This window comes from Nesoenas mayeri, assembly GCF_963082525.1.
Source record: "Nesoenas mayeri genome assembly, chromosome: 2".
NCBI lineage: Eukaryota > Metazoa > Chordata > Aves > Columbiformes > Columbidae > Nesoenas > Nesoenas mayeri.
Genome location: NC_137543.1, coordinates 23649534 through 23667772, shown reverse-complemented (window position 1 = coordinate 23667772; position 18239 = coordinate 23649534). Strand labels below are relative to the sequence as shown.

The 18239-nt window shown below is 38.7% G+C and overlaps 1 protein-coding gene across 4 annotated transcripts in view; it reads right to left on the bottom strand.

Moving 5' to 3' along the window:
• Positions 1-673: 673 nt before the first annotated feature.
• RNF19A (ring finger protein 19A, RBR E3 ubiquitin protein ligase) overlaps positions 674-18239 on the bottom strand; it is a 60515-nt gene continuing 42949 nt past the window's right edge. For 2 of the 4 annotated variants that reach the window (XM_080339256.1, XM_080339257.1), the window contains 8 exons: positions 14722-14930; positions 12603-12747; positions 11863-12025; positions 8345-8459; positions 6833-6994; positions 5977-6190; positions 4439-4582; positions 1831-4050 (listed from right to left, as the gene is read on the bottom strand). In XM_080339256.1, the coding sequence (XP_080195382.1) occupies positions 3360-4050; positions 4439-4582; positions 5977-6190; positions 6833-6994; positions 8345-8459; positions 11863-12025; positions 12603-12747; positions 14722-14930 (1843 nt within the window). In that variant the 3' untranslated portion in view covers positions 1831-3359. Of the gene's footprint in view, positions 744-1830; positions 4051-4438; positions 4583-5976; positions 6191-6832; positions 6995-8344; positions 8460-11862; positions 12026-12602; positions 12748-14721; positions 14931-18239 lie in introns of those variants that run through there. The other 2 variants (XR_013921799.1, XR_013921798.1) reach the window with 2 other exon arrangements.

Sequence of the window (18239 nt, the reverse complement as noted above, 5' to 3'; positions counted from 1 at the left end):
ATCAATAAACAAGAGAAGTATCTTCTGTATTACTGTATTAATGGAAGTGTTGTACCTTCTATTTTTTAATAGACTCAAAAAATTCAGTGCTGCATCCAACTTAGTAGAGCTGTTCAGACTGCCTCACATATGAAATAGTATTACCTCTGAATATAAAAAGTCACAAAATGAATCAGCAAAAGTTTTCTGCTAAGAACTTATGCAAAAGTAAACAGAAAAACTTACCTATATTTCAGCATGTTACTTCTTAATGTGTTATATAAAATAATGGGATATGGTTTTAGAGTGACAGAAGATAACACTGTCCTTTGATAAAGTTTACTTACCATATAAACCGTATTTCCCATTTCCTGCACAGCCAAAATGAGGCCCTGAGAAATTCAGAGTTAGGCTTAAACTCACAGAAGTTGGTTTTTCACCTCCCAGCTCCCTGCTGTGAGCATTCATGGCCCCAAACTGATGTGCTTCAGCCATTTCATAGAGGTACTGGATAAAGCCGAATCACACATTTTCAAAGCTTGAGACATCAGATTCAAAACTAAACTGAAAATAAAAGCCAAAGGGGACGGAGCACGGAGCAAACAGCTTCTGCCTTGCTGTGACTACTTGAAGGTGTTTGTGTGACGCTGCACAGTTTGGCTCCCTCGGAGCTTTGGAGATTGAGGCCCCGAAGCCTGTTCAGCAGATGACGGCGGCGCAGGGACAGTGGCGCGACTGCCTCAAGCTCTGCTCCTTTCTCCAGCCTGTGCATAAGGAGTCTGTTAGTGCTTCAGCTCGTGGCTGTAACAGGTACATTTCTACATAGGCCTAAAAATCACATCAGAATTCACAAACTGGTGCAGCAAGATGATGGAACAGCAAGTGCTTCATTTAGTTAATGCTGACCCTAATTCAATCCGCATACTCTTCAGTAACAGTAAATTTTTCAAATGTGCTCAGACTGGGGGGGGAAAGAAAAATCAACAGGGAGCAAAGCACAAAAAGAAACTGTTAACACCAACCTCTCTACAAAATATAAAATCTGCATTCACTTCCAACTGAGAGTGCCTGATGACATGGCAAAAATTGCCTGTATGCCTTGCTACCATTCTCAGGGTGCACTAAGATTCGCTCATGCTACTTCTTATCCTCGCTTTGAGCATCTGCCATTGGAAACGGTATACAAAAATGCTCTAATTGTAGAGAATTGACGCAGTGTAACAGTTATCCTCTTGGTATGCACTCTGATATAAATATAGCTTACATATGGGCCAGGGATAAGGCAGATCAAGATATATCTCCTGTAACGCATCCCAAATTAGCCTAATGAACAGGCACTTCAGCCAAGCAAAAAAACCACCAGTTGTTACCAGAAACTCCAGCCAATCTGCGGTGTTTCACAATGAAATTCTTACAGAGCGTGTGAACTGGGAAAAGCATCACTTTAGACGGAGAAAGAGCCTACGTTTAGGTCCACAATCTGACCATAGCCTGTCCACTTGTACCAAAATGGTGCAGCTTTGTTTACAGTAATAAGCTTATGCCAGAGCCGCATCCTCTCAGAGAACCGTTCACTGTGCTGCCTGCCGTAGAGCCAGCTCAGATCGCTGTTCTGTACAACAAAAACAAGTCAGGTTGAAATCTTGTACAAACATGTAACTAACTTCAGATCTCATATTTCAAAGTGTTAAACATTCAACTTCTAAAGCACGCCTAACAAAACGAAAATGTTTAAAGGCAACAAGAGACAACAGCAGTTGGCACAGACAAGACAAGCAGCTCCGTCGGGGAACGTACACATTTTTACAAGGCCAACCAGCACACTCAATGAAGAGCCACTAGAAGTCAGTATTTAGACATTTATTTCAGATATGCAGTTTACACGCATATTATTGAGCAAAACTGAATTGCAAATATACAAATACTGTAACAAGCATTATCAAATAACGTAACTGGCACTAGTGTTATAAGCATATTACCAAAACTTGTGAGGATAAGTCATGGAAGAGGACTGCAGCTCATGGCATTTTCTTTTTATCCCATCAAACTTCCAGTAGCACCATAATGGCAACACATGAAACACAAGACAGAACATTGTTAACTGTTATTCTGATATTCACAATTCCTTTTTTTTTTTTTTTAGTTTTAGTGAATTACATAGCAAAAAAATGTTAAACAGTGCAGGCGCTTTGGCCAACTTCAGCGTGTGTTCGGCTGTACATCTTCCATATGCAAAAGAAAAAGCCAGCATATTTGGAACCCATCTTTGCACTTGGGCAGTCGTTGCACTGCACTTTGATTCTGGGACCGAAGATATGCATGTCTTGCAAAGAGATGTCACGTCCACTAAAGCCTGAGTGAGTCTTTGGTAGGCAAATACTTCATTATTTTTATACAATTATCTACCACAGTCATTTTATTCACTAGAACTTTCTTTTGTGATCCAAGGTGGCCAAAGAGGACATTCTGGAAAACATTACAGTAAAATCCTCAAGCGACCAGGCACTTCAAACCCAGTCTTTTCCAAAGGCACCAAGAATTGATGGGGCATCGTTTTCCCCCTAATGAAAGGTGACTGCATCTGCTTTTCTACAATGCTTATAAACGACCGGATTATTTTACAGTTCTTATACTCTATATAGTAGCCTTATCTGCTGCATGGTTGGTTGCATGAATAAATAAGTAACCCCACTGTTCTTCACAGGTGACATCTTCATTCTACCACACATTAAGTACCTATCTCTTCTGTTTCAAAATTAAGTAGAATGCCATAACCTTGCTCAAAGTGTACACACAAATGCTTCTGACACAGGCTACATCCATCTGAAGATATGCAGTCCATTCTACATGCATTCTAAATACAGTGTGTCCAGTTATGAAACAAAATTATCATTATGAATACTCACTGTTGAAATATGTTTGTATAGGTCTCCGCAAAACTTTTGCTTCCCTTAGAGTTCACACAAGAATGGTTTTAAGTCACTAATGCTCAACTAACACCCATTTATCCCAAACCCCATATTTTCCAAGTGAACAGTGCAGGACATATTATTCATTTCAGCATTTAACATATTAAGAATTTACCAATTTTTACCTAAATACACCAAGCATATGCTTTCAAGCAAAGTTGTGGCAAAAATACAAAACATGGACGTATTTGTACTGCTGTAATGCACTTGGTTAAAGCCTTCATGTCTCTTCACACAGGTCTAAGATCCATACGAAGTATTTTGCCTTATCAGACAAGAACATACAAAATGCAGTTGTATCAAAACCTTGCCTCTGCTGGTTACCTGAAACCTACAGAAGTTGCGTGTAATTCAACCAGCTTTCAGACAGGGTTCTTTAGTGGTAACTATATTTTTGCAGCACTTATAGGCTTAGATTTCAGTCTGAATAGCAGTGCTTAATTCCCCAGCATGTTGTGAATGGTTGTTGTTTGCTTCTTTCAGTGCTTCACCAACACCTAAATCTACATCTGCCGAAGATCCACTATTAACGCTTTCCTCAGCAATGTAACTCAGCTGTGGAACGTCAGTGCTTGGGGCTGTTGGAACAGACGCAGAGATTCCACTTGGCTGTGGAGAGTTTTCCAAGCGATCGTTTTCCACCTCCGGGAGAACACTGACTGTGGTGAAGCGAGTGTGATAGTCGCTGGAACCATGGCTACAGGAAGTTTTCATACTTTCCATATCTGAGCAACTAAACTCAGAAAAATGACTCGAGTGAGAATCTGCTACAGATGGAATACTATCGCTAAGAGAGGGAGAGTCAAATTCACTGGAGTTTGTGCTTTGCTGCTCCAACAGCTGAGCATCCATGTCCTCTCTCGTCTCATTTATCTTCATGCTACTCTTCTTTCTCAGCTTACCTTTACATTTTTTTCCTGCTGTTGTTTCTTTGGACCACTTGGTGGCACCAGACTTACTTTCTGGCAAGCAGGCCGATGAACACCCGGCATTGCTCCGGCCGGCAGCGCTGCCATCATCCACACTGCTGCTTCCGCTGTTGTGTCTGAACTTGGCTGGCTTGGATTCAATATCCACTTGCACTTCCATGCTGTTGCCTTCCCTAGAACAAGAAAGAATCCCTGAGTGTAAGCGGTCATCTAAGACAAGCCAGCTAACACAGCAAAACAAACTCTCACTGCTTTCCAAGATACATAGCAAAAGAAAGTCAGGGAGATGTCAGTTATTCTACAAAAGCTAAACATTTAAACAAATCAACAGCCCAAAGGAAAACACGAAGTCCGAAAGATCAAACACTTTACTGAGCTAGAGTATGGTGTTCCTCTTTGGAAATAACCTTGGCAAATATAAGCAGCCACATATAATTCAGTTCGCAATAAAATTTGCAGTCTCAAAGGGCAATCATAAAAGTAGCACAGCTGAGGCATGCTTAGAATATCCTTCAATAAGCAAGGCTTATTCATCTTCTGTGTTCAGCACATTTCTCTTACCTGTCCAAAGGGATGTAGGAGTTCAGAATGGATCCCGCCATTGCTTTGGTGCTGGCGTTGTCACTAACTGTTCCCAAGCTAACTGTGCCAGATTCTCCGCTCAGACTGTATCGTTCCTTCTGCACATCTGCTTGTACTTCCAGTCTTGGAGAGAAAGAAAAAGAGTTGCACATACTGCTGCTACAGGTAAAGCGCACTAGTTCAAAGTTAGTGTCACTTTGTACAGATTCTCCACCATTCAGTAGTAAGTTTATTAGTTACTCCAGTGCAGATGTTCATATTTGCACTGTCAAAAATGACAATTTTGCGATTAAAAAAAATCCAACAACAACCCAAAACCGCCCCTTAACAAAACCAGATTGATTTCCCAACAAAGCAGTATGTTGCATGTTAACCAGAGGTTCTGGATTTTTTCCTCCCTGAGATTTACAAGAACAATTTCCAGGCTTAGCTACAATTCTTTTGCAGATAAGTGTACTGCTCACTAAAAATGGAAAAGAACAAATCAGAAGGGTATTTAAGTTCAAGACATTATAATTCTCCTGTTTCTCCAGCTGTAAAGTTATTCCTAATCAATTAACAGGGAGAGAACTGTGTCCTGTACTCTGCTTTATATTGTACTGTTAGCAACTGCAACAGAAATAATAGAAACCTGAGCAATCTTAAGTTGGGCTGAGCAGATACACCGGAAATCATAGGCTTTTTCCCAAATGCCTTGTGCATCTGTGTCCTCACAGTGAATTGTAAGAGTGTTTTTTTGTTTTTCACTCTTAGCTCTTTAAAGAAGAGGATAGGTATACCTCACTCCGCAGTCACAGCTTGAAAATCCTGTCCGAGCAAAAGGAAACTTTTGATGCCATCCTGCTCTCCTTATTCTAGATAGCCTGGACTTCTGTATTACTCAAGAAAATGAGCTGTGTTAACACCTGATTTAAAAGGCAAATTCCACCCTGAACCTTAAATGCTAACAATTCTTTCCAGACACACTTTCTCTTCAGGGTGCAGGACAGCCAAGAAACAGCAAGGTCCCAATTCGCAGGAGGTGCAGAGCACATGAGTGACAAGCAGCCGCTCCCTCGGTGGGGCCATACACCTGGCTGCCTCCTTTCCCGCCCGAGTCCACTTCAAATCCACGCTCTAGCCAGGCGTTCTGAAGGCACAGCTCAGGACTTGGGCACTACTGATCAAGTCAGCAGTTCTGACTTTGGGGTGAGATGCACAGAACATGCCTGTGTTACACAGGAGGGGCCTCCCTCTGACTGCTGGGTGAACACTGCTCTCCTGGGAAGCCAGAGAACAAGATCTCAGTATTTCACCCCGAAAGCATTCAAACTCTTCTTTGAGGACTGTGGTCTGGTAGGATCTCTTTGAAATCAGCAAGTTTGTCAGAGCTGAACTGTCACTATCTCCTACAGACTGCTCCTTTCAATGGGAACCAATTTTTAAAAAAAAACAAAACGTCAAAAAACGCCAGTAATACCATTTCCTCTGCTTACACGTGGAACGAGATACATCATGGCAGAAAGCACGCCTCTTACCTGTTAAAGCAGTTAACCATTGCGCTTCCTGAGAGACTCCCTGTTATGCTGGCTCCAGCCAGGGCCATGGTACTGGCAGTTTCACTGAGGTTGTCACGAATGGCTCCAATTCTATCCATGTGGCTACCGCTCGCGCTCAAGCTGCCCGTCAGTCCGCCAACGCTTCCTTCGCCGATGCTGGGGTTGTGACGTGCCTCTGCTACTGAAGTGGTATCTAGACAGAAATAAAGATGGCTTGTCACTTATGGAAGTAGAACTTAGTAGCTTCTAGGATGTGACCGTGGAAACTGGTCCCGAAATTCTGCTGAGAAAGAGGATTTACAAAACATAATTGTGACAAAAATATAACTTAAAATCCCCATGTTTATTGTAGTTGCTATAATGGTTATGCCTGACATTACATAATTAAGATAGCAAAAAAGTTAACCACAGACAGAATGGTAACACGCAGTCATGGATCCTATCCCAAAGAATATTGCCATATAATTAAAAATTTTAAAAGCCCCAGATCAGCATTTAGTTCCCGCTACTACAGATAAAAAGATGAAAGCCAGAAAGCTTCCACAAACAAGCCTTAGGAAAAAGCTGCACTAATTTTATCTCAAAACTTTTACTTACGGAAAAGACTTGAGTCTGGCATTGATTAAAATGGGTAAGAACAATTTTAATGGTTGTATTACTGCACAGCACGTACACAGAGAAGTTAATCTAATCTGAGAGCTGGTCTTTCAGCAATGAGTGGAGGCAGTCCTAACTATACTGTACCTCTTCTGCAAGTTAGTATTCTAGTATCTAAGGCCATCAAATGTAAGTCACAAAGCCCAAATTTATAGAAAATTAATCAGATTTTTCTTACCTACAGCTGCATTTGTTCCACCAACATTTATATCATTTTCATCATCAAATTCTATCCTGACGCCTTTTCCGTTGCCTGCTGACACACCACAGCCTCCACTTCGGCAGAGGGAAATTGGAACGACTCCATACACATAAGCCAGCATAATAGGAACACCGATACCTACAGAGCAAAGTACAGTCTTTCATTAAGTGTGACTTGTATTTTGGATCCTTTCATAAAAGCAATTTAATTTTCCATGATTACTTAATATTTCACACTTGAAAGAAATCAGGAGGGAGAAAAATTAATAAATATTGGTAAATCACTAAGGTGAAATGAAAGGAAAGTACTTTTAAGCAAGCAGAATGTCCTCTGTCAGCACTGGTAGGCAGAGAAGCTTAATGCTTGATGAATTAATACTTCCAGTGTGTCCATAACATCTTTTAAAAACAAATCAAAATACTTTAAAGGTTCAGATAAGGTCCATTGGAGACTGTAATAATGTTCCACCTGAGAAGCAGAAATCTATTTCAAATGTTATTCAACTAAAAATGTTACATCTATGAGATTTTGTGTCCCACTACCAGTTCAGCAGGGATCTGACACCACTGCTATGAGAGCAACTCAAGGCAGCCAGACACCAGAAACAGTTTTATGACTGGCATATCTGCATTTGCACAGCAGTCAGCCACTGTTACCAAGCAGTTTAGAGCCACAGCTTCAGCGACAATGTAAACCATCACTGCCTAGAAGTGGCCCTGTCTTCCCATCCCTCTGAGCATCGCTTGTGGCACGAGGGGAACACGGCACGCACAGCTGTGTGATGAATCGGATCAGCAGACTGATCCAGCTTAAAACTAAATGGTGGGTCTAATGTGAATCAGTTATCCATGGCAGCTTACTGAGCAACTGTAAAGATGCTTGTGCTGCAACAAAGCAGAAGCAAGGCAGCGCTGGGCAAATTCACTCCTTTCAAAAAATCAGGGTTTATTTACAGTGATCTTGAAATTATATAAGACAACAAATATTTTGTAACATACATCCCGATTTTCCTCAAATATCACCTTCAACAATCTCTATGAGAAAGAATGATAGAATCTAAACTGACTCCCTGAGCATAACAGTTTGTCAACTACTGTAACATTAAGTTTAAGACACTATTCTTTTGTGTTGAGAAAAGTTTCACAAGAAGTTATTCAAATGTGAATAGAGACTGTGGCAGCAGTTTTTTCTTGGTCAGTCATTTTAAAAAGCTTGAAGTATTTCAGTTTTAAAAGCTAGATAGGACAACACAGAAACTTCAATTTGCAAAATAAAAATAATTTTTAATTCTTCATTTTAATGCAGCATTTCCTGAAGTACTGCATTATCTATTCTGCCCCAATAAATAACCTCAGACTCATCACTGTCTCAGTTCCTTCACCTATAAAATGAAAATACAGGTCTTATCTCAGCTGTTTTATTAAAGAATTCTTACAGAGTTCTGTTTGCAAGGTGTTACCAATACACAAAATAGCAGCATTTGCTTACCTACAGTTACTGCAGCTACAACTGGAGAAACGATTACAGATAAGGTTACACCACCTGCTATAGCCAAGTTTCGCTTGTGCTTCGAAATGTCTTTGCCTTCATATCGATTGTGAATCTTAGGATAAGAAAAGAAGAAAGGTTTTTAGATTTATTGTCATAATACATTGCTTCAAGGATGGAAGAACTGACACATAATAGTTTGGAATCTGTATCCTACTCTCTTCCAGAGAGACCACATACTATGTCACAATTTATTGCATAACTCCTCTCAAAGTAAAGAAAACGTACACATTTCTTAATTTTAGGCAACTTCTTAAAAGTTAGAAGCCCTCCCATCCAGCAACTAAGCCTTTACTTTGAGCCTCAAGTTAAAAGAGCTAAATCATTGAAGAGCTTTTTTTGATGGTTAAGTGGGGACAGCAAGAACTCCCTTGCCCTGGCACCCTCCAGTAACAAGCTTCTTGTGCGTTTACTCTCTCTAGGAATGTGTCTTTTCATGGATATGTGCTTCATCTGTCATCATTCTCAGTTAAGATGCAATTACAAAGGAACAATAGGTCACTATCTTATTGGTTGTCATGAGGCTACATTAATCCTCACTACATCTAAGGAGGAACACAGAGGATAATCACAGTATTTTTGTATCAATGTGTTACTGCAAAAAGAATGACAAAAAATGAGCAAAAGTGTCATCAAATGTTGTCCTTTCTAAATTATAATTTCAATTAGAGATTTGGTAGAGTAGTTCTCATTTTGGAATAAACTTGTTGTATTTTTTCAGGCAAAGCAGGCAAATAAAGGGCAGAGAAGACACTGCACTTTGTATAATGAGAGTATTTACTTGTGATGAGGTACATTATACAGAGAGCAACACAGAGTGAGGGAGCACCTGAATGCGGAACACACCTATGGATTGAAAAGGAAAAAGGCAACATGAACGCTCTCACAGTATGAGCATTTAAGAATTACAAACCCAGGAAAGTCAGGTTTCATGGGGCTCTGTGAGCAATTAGCAGGATCACCTCAGGCACTGAATTTTACTGTTACGGGCGATCTTAGCTACTGCAACAAAAGGCACACAATAAACATATCTATGAAGGCTACTGGATTCCCTAAGCATAAAGCAACAAAAAGGAATGGAAGGAATGGAAATACTCTTTCCAATGAAGAAGACAGACAGAATATTGTATAAGAATAACAAAGCTTCCTTTACTGAAGCAACAGCGGCATTAAGAAAATAGAAAGTAGGTCAGATTACTATGAATAGGTATAAAGAAACAGCATGAGGGTGTCAGGACAAAAAAAAAAGTCAAAAAGGTTAAAACAGAGGAGGAAAAAAGCAAGGGACATCAAAGTCTATAAGAAATCATTCTAAAAGTACATGGTTAGTAAGAGGAAGACCAAAATGGATCAATTTGCTATTTAACAAAAACGAAAGGATGAGGATGAAACTGGAGGCCTGTTCAATTTTTTTTCCCTTCAGTTGTCACTGAAGATGAACTGTGAGCCAGGTGACTGATGACAAAGGAAGAATATCCATAGGAAAACAACAGGTTAGAGTGTACTTACATGAGATGATCTGAAAAGCATCTCAGCAGGCCCAATTTCAGAGCCACTAATAATAACTTTTGAAAATTATTATCCATAGAGGATGTCTGAAAAAAATTAATCAGGAAAACTGGAAAAAGCTGAACTGCAATGATAATCTTTAAAAAGGTATAAAACAAGAAGCTGTGGAATTAAAGACCAGTGAACTGAACTTCAGTTTCCTGACAACTGGGAACTTGTAGACACCAAAGCAAATGCACAAAGTCAACAGGCCACACTGACTTTTCTCAAGTAGAGATCACATCAATTTTCTCTTGTGACAAGATAACTAGCCTTGAGGATGGGGAGAGGCAGATGTCACACACTGAACAAAATTTTGACATTTTCTGGTATGACACTCAAACAGGTTGTAATGGTCTGGACTGAAACATGGACTAGAGAAAACTACTACTAGCTTCATGTGAAACTGATAGAAAACATCCCAAGTTGTCATTAGACCTCTTTACTCCCCAATTTGGAACTCTTCACCCAATACTTTTTCAAGAGATATGCCCTAGATCCAGGAGTAGTCAACATTTTCATTAACATGGAAGATGGAAGGAATGGAACATGTGTGTTGAATTTCAGGTCAATACAATTAGCAAGGCTGCAAGAATGCCAGAACTCATACTAGTCTTAAGAAGTTCAAACAATGCCCTGAAATGACTAAAATGCAGCACAGCAATGAGGTCAAGACTAGCCTTAGGAAGAGATCAGTTGCCTAAATTACCAGTATGCTGAGGATGTGTATGTGTTTTAGAGTACACAAAGTGAAAATAGAATGTTATTGAGACAGACATATGCAGTTATATGCACAGGATCACCCTTTCATTTAGCTCAGCAGTAGTAATGCTTCATTTTGACTGCTGTATTCAAAATGGACACAACCAAAGGTGGTTTTGAACAACGCTAAGGAGATTCAGAAGGGAAGAGAAGAATCAGAGGTCTATAATAGTGCGTTTTCTTGACAATCTGTCAAGAAAAACTGGAAGTGCTAGGTTTGTTCAGAGATAAGAATGGAAGTAAACTTACAAATCAAATATGTAATGGGATATTGCAAAACAAAAGGATTTCTTACATCAGCTGAAGATAGGGCAGTAAGAATTCAATGCAGGAAGACAATTTACATTAATGTTAGAAAAATCATTTTTACTAAGAAAATCAGGCTCAGAGAGCCTGTGGAATTTCCATCACCAGATGTTTGAAAGGAAAGTGCCAACATGTGACAGGAGTCACAGAAAGATGACCATTAAGCAGTGGGGTACAACAGAAATTCTCATGAGGCTGCCCTCAGACTAACTTTGAGACTTTGCCATTAATACATGTGATGGAGACCTATCCCAAAATCTAATGGAAAAGCAGAACATGCACTAGTAATTTGAAACAGGTAACTGCTGCCTTCTTCCTCTTATCATTTATAAGGTTCCAATTACTTCATGAGACTAAGATAGAACAGAAGGGTCAAAAGATAATTGCAGCAGAAGGTAGGAGTACTAGATTGAAAGAAAAAGATGAAAAAGAACAGGGTAGAAAAGCTGCATCCCTGGACTTTTTGTCTAGGCGCAACATCTCAAGTAAGAAACACTCCCCCCCAGCAAATGTAGAATTACATGTCTGTGCCGGTCACTATGAGAATCCATGCTGATAAAAGCAGAAAAGCAAATCTTTTGATTCTGTTGTTCAAAACACGTAATCAGTATTTCGCTCTACCTGTTTTAAAAGGAACTACATTCTTATAAACACTGCTTCTCCCTCCTGTACAACTGAAACAAATATCCTTAAGCAATCTAGACGGTGGTGTTTCATGAGGTTTTTTTGTGTGTGTTTTTATTTAAGGCTGGTGAAGATAGCCAACTGAACATAGTTTTACCAAATTCATACAATTCAGAAGATAACACCTGAAGCATGTTAGGAGTTGCAGCACATTTTACCTTTCGTCCCACATACACAGGGATTCCAATAATCATAGCAGGAATAGCAATGCCAGCTATTAAAGCAATTCCTACAGGAGCTCCAACAAGTGTCCCTAGTTGCCACAGTATTTTCTTTTTACGGCTCCATGGTTTCTTTCCCCAGAATGTGCAACCTGATGGGCTAATAGAAAGAATAAAATTGTAAAGAAATTGTAAATAAATCAACATAACTATACAGTACTAAACTGTTCTCTAGTTTAAAAATTATTGTTCTTAGGTTCAAGTTACAAATATTATGGATATCAAGCAATCAGTTATAATTTCTTTTTTTTTTCATCTTTACAACATGTTTTGTAACATAATGAGAATCATATTGCATATTACCACATGCCAATCTGTGGTTCACAGGTAACTTACATAATCAGAGTTGCTTACTACTAAGACAACATAGCAGTATCAAGGTATCAGTAAAAACAGGGGTATGTTCATCTAAAACACTTCATTTGTTGTAATAAGTACACATTGCTCACATGAAACTTAGGAAAGTATTTTAAAATTTAAAAAAAATAGCAAAACACTCATTTAAATACATGCATTGAAAACTAACTCAATTCTCAGATATGAATACTTCCACTGTGATTCTCTACTCCAACAGGAAGTAAGTCAAACTTGCAGCACAGCATCCAGGAACCTACTTCTATATACTTCAGAAAACAAATTGCCAACAACATAGATTTTTTTTTTTTCCTTAAATGTACCTTAAATAATGTAAATCTGAGATCTCTTTCATACATAGCCAACAGAATTCACAGCCACAGACAGCACAAGTCATATGATTGCAGCTTCCATCATTCATTTTTATGATATAAGCAGCACAGCGTGGGCATGGCTTTATGTCATCAGCTGTTTAAAAATGAATATAAAGATAACATCAGTTCTCTAGACAAGCACATTTGATCAAAATATAGACATATGTTTGGGAAAACTGACTGAACCATTATCTGAAAAATGGAAGTTTATTGTAATCTTGCTTTACAAATCTTGATTTGGCAATAACTTGATAGCTATTGGTATTCATAAACCTTGGACCAAGTAAAACTAATGAAAACAAGGTGTATTAGATCACATTCAAGTAATTTAATAATTAATGCATACACTCTGTTCAAGGATTTTCTAAGCTTAATGCAATATATATTAGTCGAACATTAAATATGTATGTTACCACAGGACTGGTAATATGGTCTCTTTAAATATAATCCTCTCTTACATTTCATGCTCTTATGAATCTTTTACTTGAATATTCAGTCTCCGCTCTGTTACTACTTCTTATCTCAAATCTGTCTCCCCTTCTACACTAAGTGCATTTCTTTGGTATCACCAACATCCTCTTGAGTCCTTTTCACAGCCCTACTTAATACTTTCTTACTTCCTAGCAAAATTAAAATTCTGGAGAGTCTCCTCGTTTTCAAGTCAAATACTGAAAAATGCAGTTAAGTGACCAGCTCTATCATTAATAAACAAGGGGTCATTGGGCAACAGTGAAATACTTGTACACTGACAACCACAGTTGTGATCTTCGCTCTTTCACGTTACTGGTTAGCATCTGCACTTTGAGCTGTGAGCTATATGCTCACAGCAGCAGGAATAACTTGCAGCTCCTAGTGCAGAAGCCCAAGTTTATTGCCTCTGCGCTACATGCTAAGACAAACAGAAAAGAGGGGTTATACTTGGGATGATGAATATCCAGAGGTGCAGAACCAGCAGGAAGAGTACCTCTACCAACCCCAGTGCAAAAGGACAGCGAGCAGCTGAAAGGAGGCACCAGCTGTTCCCAGATGGCAACAGATGCACAACCTACAGGGCACTAACTAAACTGAGCAAGCTCTTACAGCACAGATACAGCAGAGTTACTGCTGTTCCTGCTGGGACTGACTGAAAGGGCAAGGAAAGGAACTGGTGTGCCATTTTATTTAAAGGTTTTTAAAAAAGAAAAAATATATATTTCAAAACTAAAGAAGTACGCCAATTTTTAAGACAAGATGAGGCGCCTTGTTAAAATGAGCCAGAATGAACAACAAATTAGAGACTCCCAAGTCTAGGTTGGATTGGAGAACAACAGCTCTAACTACATTCAAAGTGCAAGAGACATCTCCCCAAATATCTACCTTGTTCAGTCAGGCAGACACAAAAACCACCAAATAGATCAGAGTTTGGTGAAACTCTTGAGCCAATTCTTATCAATAGCAAACCAGATTCTTGCTCTGCAAAGTACTACTCCAAAGAGTTATTATCTTTTTTAGGAGGCTTACAAACAAGTTCATTTTAAAGACGACAGAATTGTTTGCTTTCTGGTAGCCAAGACAGATATTATTAAGTTTTTTATTGAAAAACATTAATTAGTACTAAAAAAAATGTCAAATGTCAGAGCTGGCAGACTAATAGTCTCTTCTGAAAGCAGAAAATTAGTGTTTTAAAGTTTTATTATTAACAGCCCTGTGAAATTTCACCTACAATGGAGAAAAAAAGTGTTCCCAGTGTGTAAGTGATACAACTAATGAAGTCAGCCTGCCAAACACAAAGACTGCTTTGCAGCAAGTTTCTTTGACTTCACATTTTTCAGCTACAAAGGAAGAATTCAAAATGCTGACAAGCCTGTAAGATCGAAGTCAGATGCTATGGTCACAGAATACTTCAAATTATAACATCTAAAATTTGAATTCAAACTTAAAACTGTATATTTTATATTTCTGAAAGACAAAGCAGCTTGTATCTACCATACTACTCTTCAGTTCTTTCCTTTTTAGAGTTAGTTGTGCAAATGTACTATAGAAAAATACTAAAAAGGTCTTACAGACACAGTATCATAATCATAAATACCTGCTGCTCCAGACTCCTGGCTGTAGCTAATAGATGAAGAACGAATTGTTCTCAGGCGCAGACTTTGAGCTCTCTCCTGGCGAGCAGCATCACAGGTCTGGTTTGGATGCCAAATCTGCTTACAGTGGTAGCAAAACTCAGTTCCACAGCCTTCTCGTCCACACGTCAGTTTGGGACAGCTGGCACATCCAAAAGCGATCACAGCATATCTTGAATGACCAAGAGGGGCAAGAGAGAATTTTGTTAATAAAAACAGTCCTATCTATAGACTGGAGCAGACAAGACAGCTGCCAGAGCAGCTGAAGCAGGCACAAAGGCAGTGTGCATCAGGAGGTGACATTAGGTAGCCAGAACAGGTTCCTCACCAGCTCCTCCCTCAACTCCATCACTATTGCACTGGACTAAGACTGTACAGAAATACTACAGCGAGTGTAACACTTTGCTCCCCCACCTTGGTAACTTTGTGCAGTACTAAAGTATACTGTATACTGCATTTAAGGCTGAATGCAGTACTCTAGGTTTATGGTCACAAAGCAACCACAGTTCAGAAGAACAGGACAATAAAACCAAAAAAGGTATTAAAAAAAAAAAAGCTACAGTTTTAAAAGTGTCCAAGTCACTATGGGCATGTCTAGGCTTGACCCCTTCTGTAATCTGGGAGGATCTTTGCTAAGTGAGCTGTAGTGTAATCTGTTACTGTAAAGGCATCTGATGTGGTACTGCATGACATTTCAGTGTTTTCCTGGTTGCCTTGTGTCATGAATACCACTTCTACTTTAAATAGATGTTTGTTTACTCTTTGTATTTTAAAATGTCAAAACAAAGCAAGTATTTTATAAATATTTTGGTTTCTCAATTATTAAGACTTTTTTTTTGGAAATTTTTTTAAAAATACATTTGAAACCGCAAAAAAAAACTGGTGAGAGTTCAGGGCTTTACTGTCACCTTTACTCTGACAATACTATAGGGTAAAAAAGTTCCAAAAACCCTGAGACTTGCAAAACTGTGTTACACTATTTTGTTATCAGACACTACATGAACAAGTCTATTCAATGACAGGTTTTGCCACAAATCCAGTCCTCCATCAGGTTTACATTTTAAAGATCACATGATAAAAATACAGACTATATATATTACAGTTCATATTAATACTAAATACATATACACACATGTGCCTCAACTCCTATCCATTGTAAGCTTTGTAATAGCTTTCTTTTAAATAGAAAACACTGCTATGTCCATGGGCATGAACACTTAAAACAGATTTATAGTTCCAATTCACATGAACAGTACCCCTGAATAGACTTCAACAGATTTCTAAATGCAGGAAGGCTTTAATTTGTGGCTGTTGAAATGAAAGTAATTTTATTTTAAAAGACTACATTGTTTATTTTTACCCCCTGCCCAATTTATAGTAGTTGACTAAATTAACTCAAAATATTCTTTATTGCTAATGATACTAAAAAAATCGTTCCCACTCACATATTTATCTGAAAATTTAGCTGTTTTAATTTTAAAATAGCTAGATCTGAAGCACTGTAAAGTGAATGCAAACCCTATCCCTTTCATTAGTGTTTTAAAACAGCATGTTTGAAGTTTCCTCCTGTGCTGGTTTGACAGAAAATGAGTTTTTTCCATGCAGTTTTTTCCTTTCCTTTTCATAGCCAGCACGGTCATTATTTGGATTTAGTTTGAGAACAAGATGAATTGCTCTGGTCTGAGGGCCAAGGACATTCTGAGCGCTCTGCCCACAGGCATGAGGCAGCAAGGAAGTGGGCATGGATGGGGCAGAACTTGACTAACATTCAGACTGAGCAATGAGAGTATTCCATGCCATTAGCATCATGCTCCGTATATAAGTCAGGATCTTCTGGCTAGGGACAGTCAGGACAGACAGGGATGGAGATCTGTTCTGGTTCTGCTCTGTTTTGGTGGAGTTCTGTTTGGGAGTTTCTTTATTTTGGCTTTTTACCATCCTGCTATTTTGCAGTGTCCTCTGGGCCTTTCTGCCTTTTTCTCTCTTCTTTCTCTAGGATCAGCTCTTGGGACCAGGTACTGCTGCCCAGGACCAGCTGCTTGGTGTGGGTGGAGTTCGTGAGGAATTGAATTGACTATCTTTAATTTTATATTCTATTTCAATTTAATATATATTATTAGTAGTATAATATATTAGTGTTATTTTGCTATTTTATTAAACTGTGTTTATCTCAATCCACGAGCTTCTGCCTTCCCTTTCAATTCTCTCCCCTATTTGGGGCTGGGGAAGGAGGAGTCACTGAGCAGATACCATGGTTATATTGTCAGTTTGGGTCAAACCACAACACAAAAAGTTTTGCAAACAAATAGGAGTTTTCAATCTTAAATTTACAGATGATGCAGTTTCAAATAAAAATGAGATATAATACTCATCTGTTTTCAAATACTTATTACTTTCCAAATAAAAAATTGTTTCAACAATTGCAAGACTCTTCTGTATGGTTGCCAACATAATCAGCTCTCTTCCCACTTACTGTGACTAAAGACATAATTGCTTTGTATGTACACAAAGAAACTTCGATCCAAATGCTTCTTCAACATACAGGGATACATCCAAGACTCACCAATGTTATAGCAAAGAATCTCAAATGTAGGCCACAGAATGAAGTATCAATTTATATCCTGCCTCCCATTGCTAATAAAGAATGGGTGCATCCGGGAAAGGACCCCCCATTTGGGACAGATGTGTGGGCACACCTTTAGAAAGTAGCTTTTTAGACCAGAGTAAATCTCAGTTCAAACTGTACAAGGCTACAGGTTTAATTTCTACATTTTGCATTCATTTTACAGGTGATGCGAAAGCCAGAAATTCTTATTACACTGAGAGAAGGGACAAACAACCAAATTTAAAAAGTAATGAGTAAATCAAAAACCAGAGGCAAAGAGAAATTACTTGAAGAAGAAATAGGAATGAAGAATTTTTACTCTTTTGCCCGATCTGCTTTTTCCTTGAAAAAGACAAGAAAATCTAGGAATTGCTGCTCTCTTCTAATAATGTCAGCAACATAATCTCAGAGCAAAACCATTAAATAATTCAGATAGAAGAAAAGACAGAACACATCTGGAATGCTGATTCACTAAGGCTTGTTAAAATGACATCAGAAAACTGATAGGAAGAAACAGAATCTCAAAAATTTAGTCTGGAAGAAAGTCCATGAGGTTCCCTTACCCATGCTCTTTGCCCCAGGGAAAGACCACCTATTTGCCAGTGTCCCCTACCAAGCCACTGCAGGTAGGCTGCAGCTGCTCCAAAGACTTTTACAGTATATTTTGCACCTATTTCCTATTTATTACAGTACTTCTAATTTTAAAGACAACTTTAGGAAATAATGCTATCTTCTGAAGTTACTGTGCCTCTCCTACTTTGGGATCAATGGTAAATTAAGTAAATGCATGCCATCAAGTTCCTTAATGAAATATTTTACGCATGCTAAAATCGGGTCAGCTCCCATCACACCCCTATTGAATTTAGCCAGAATGAC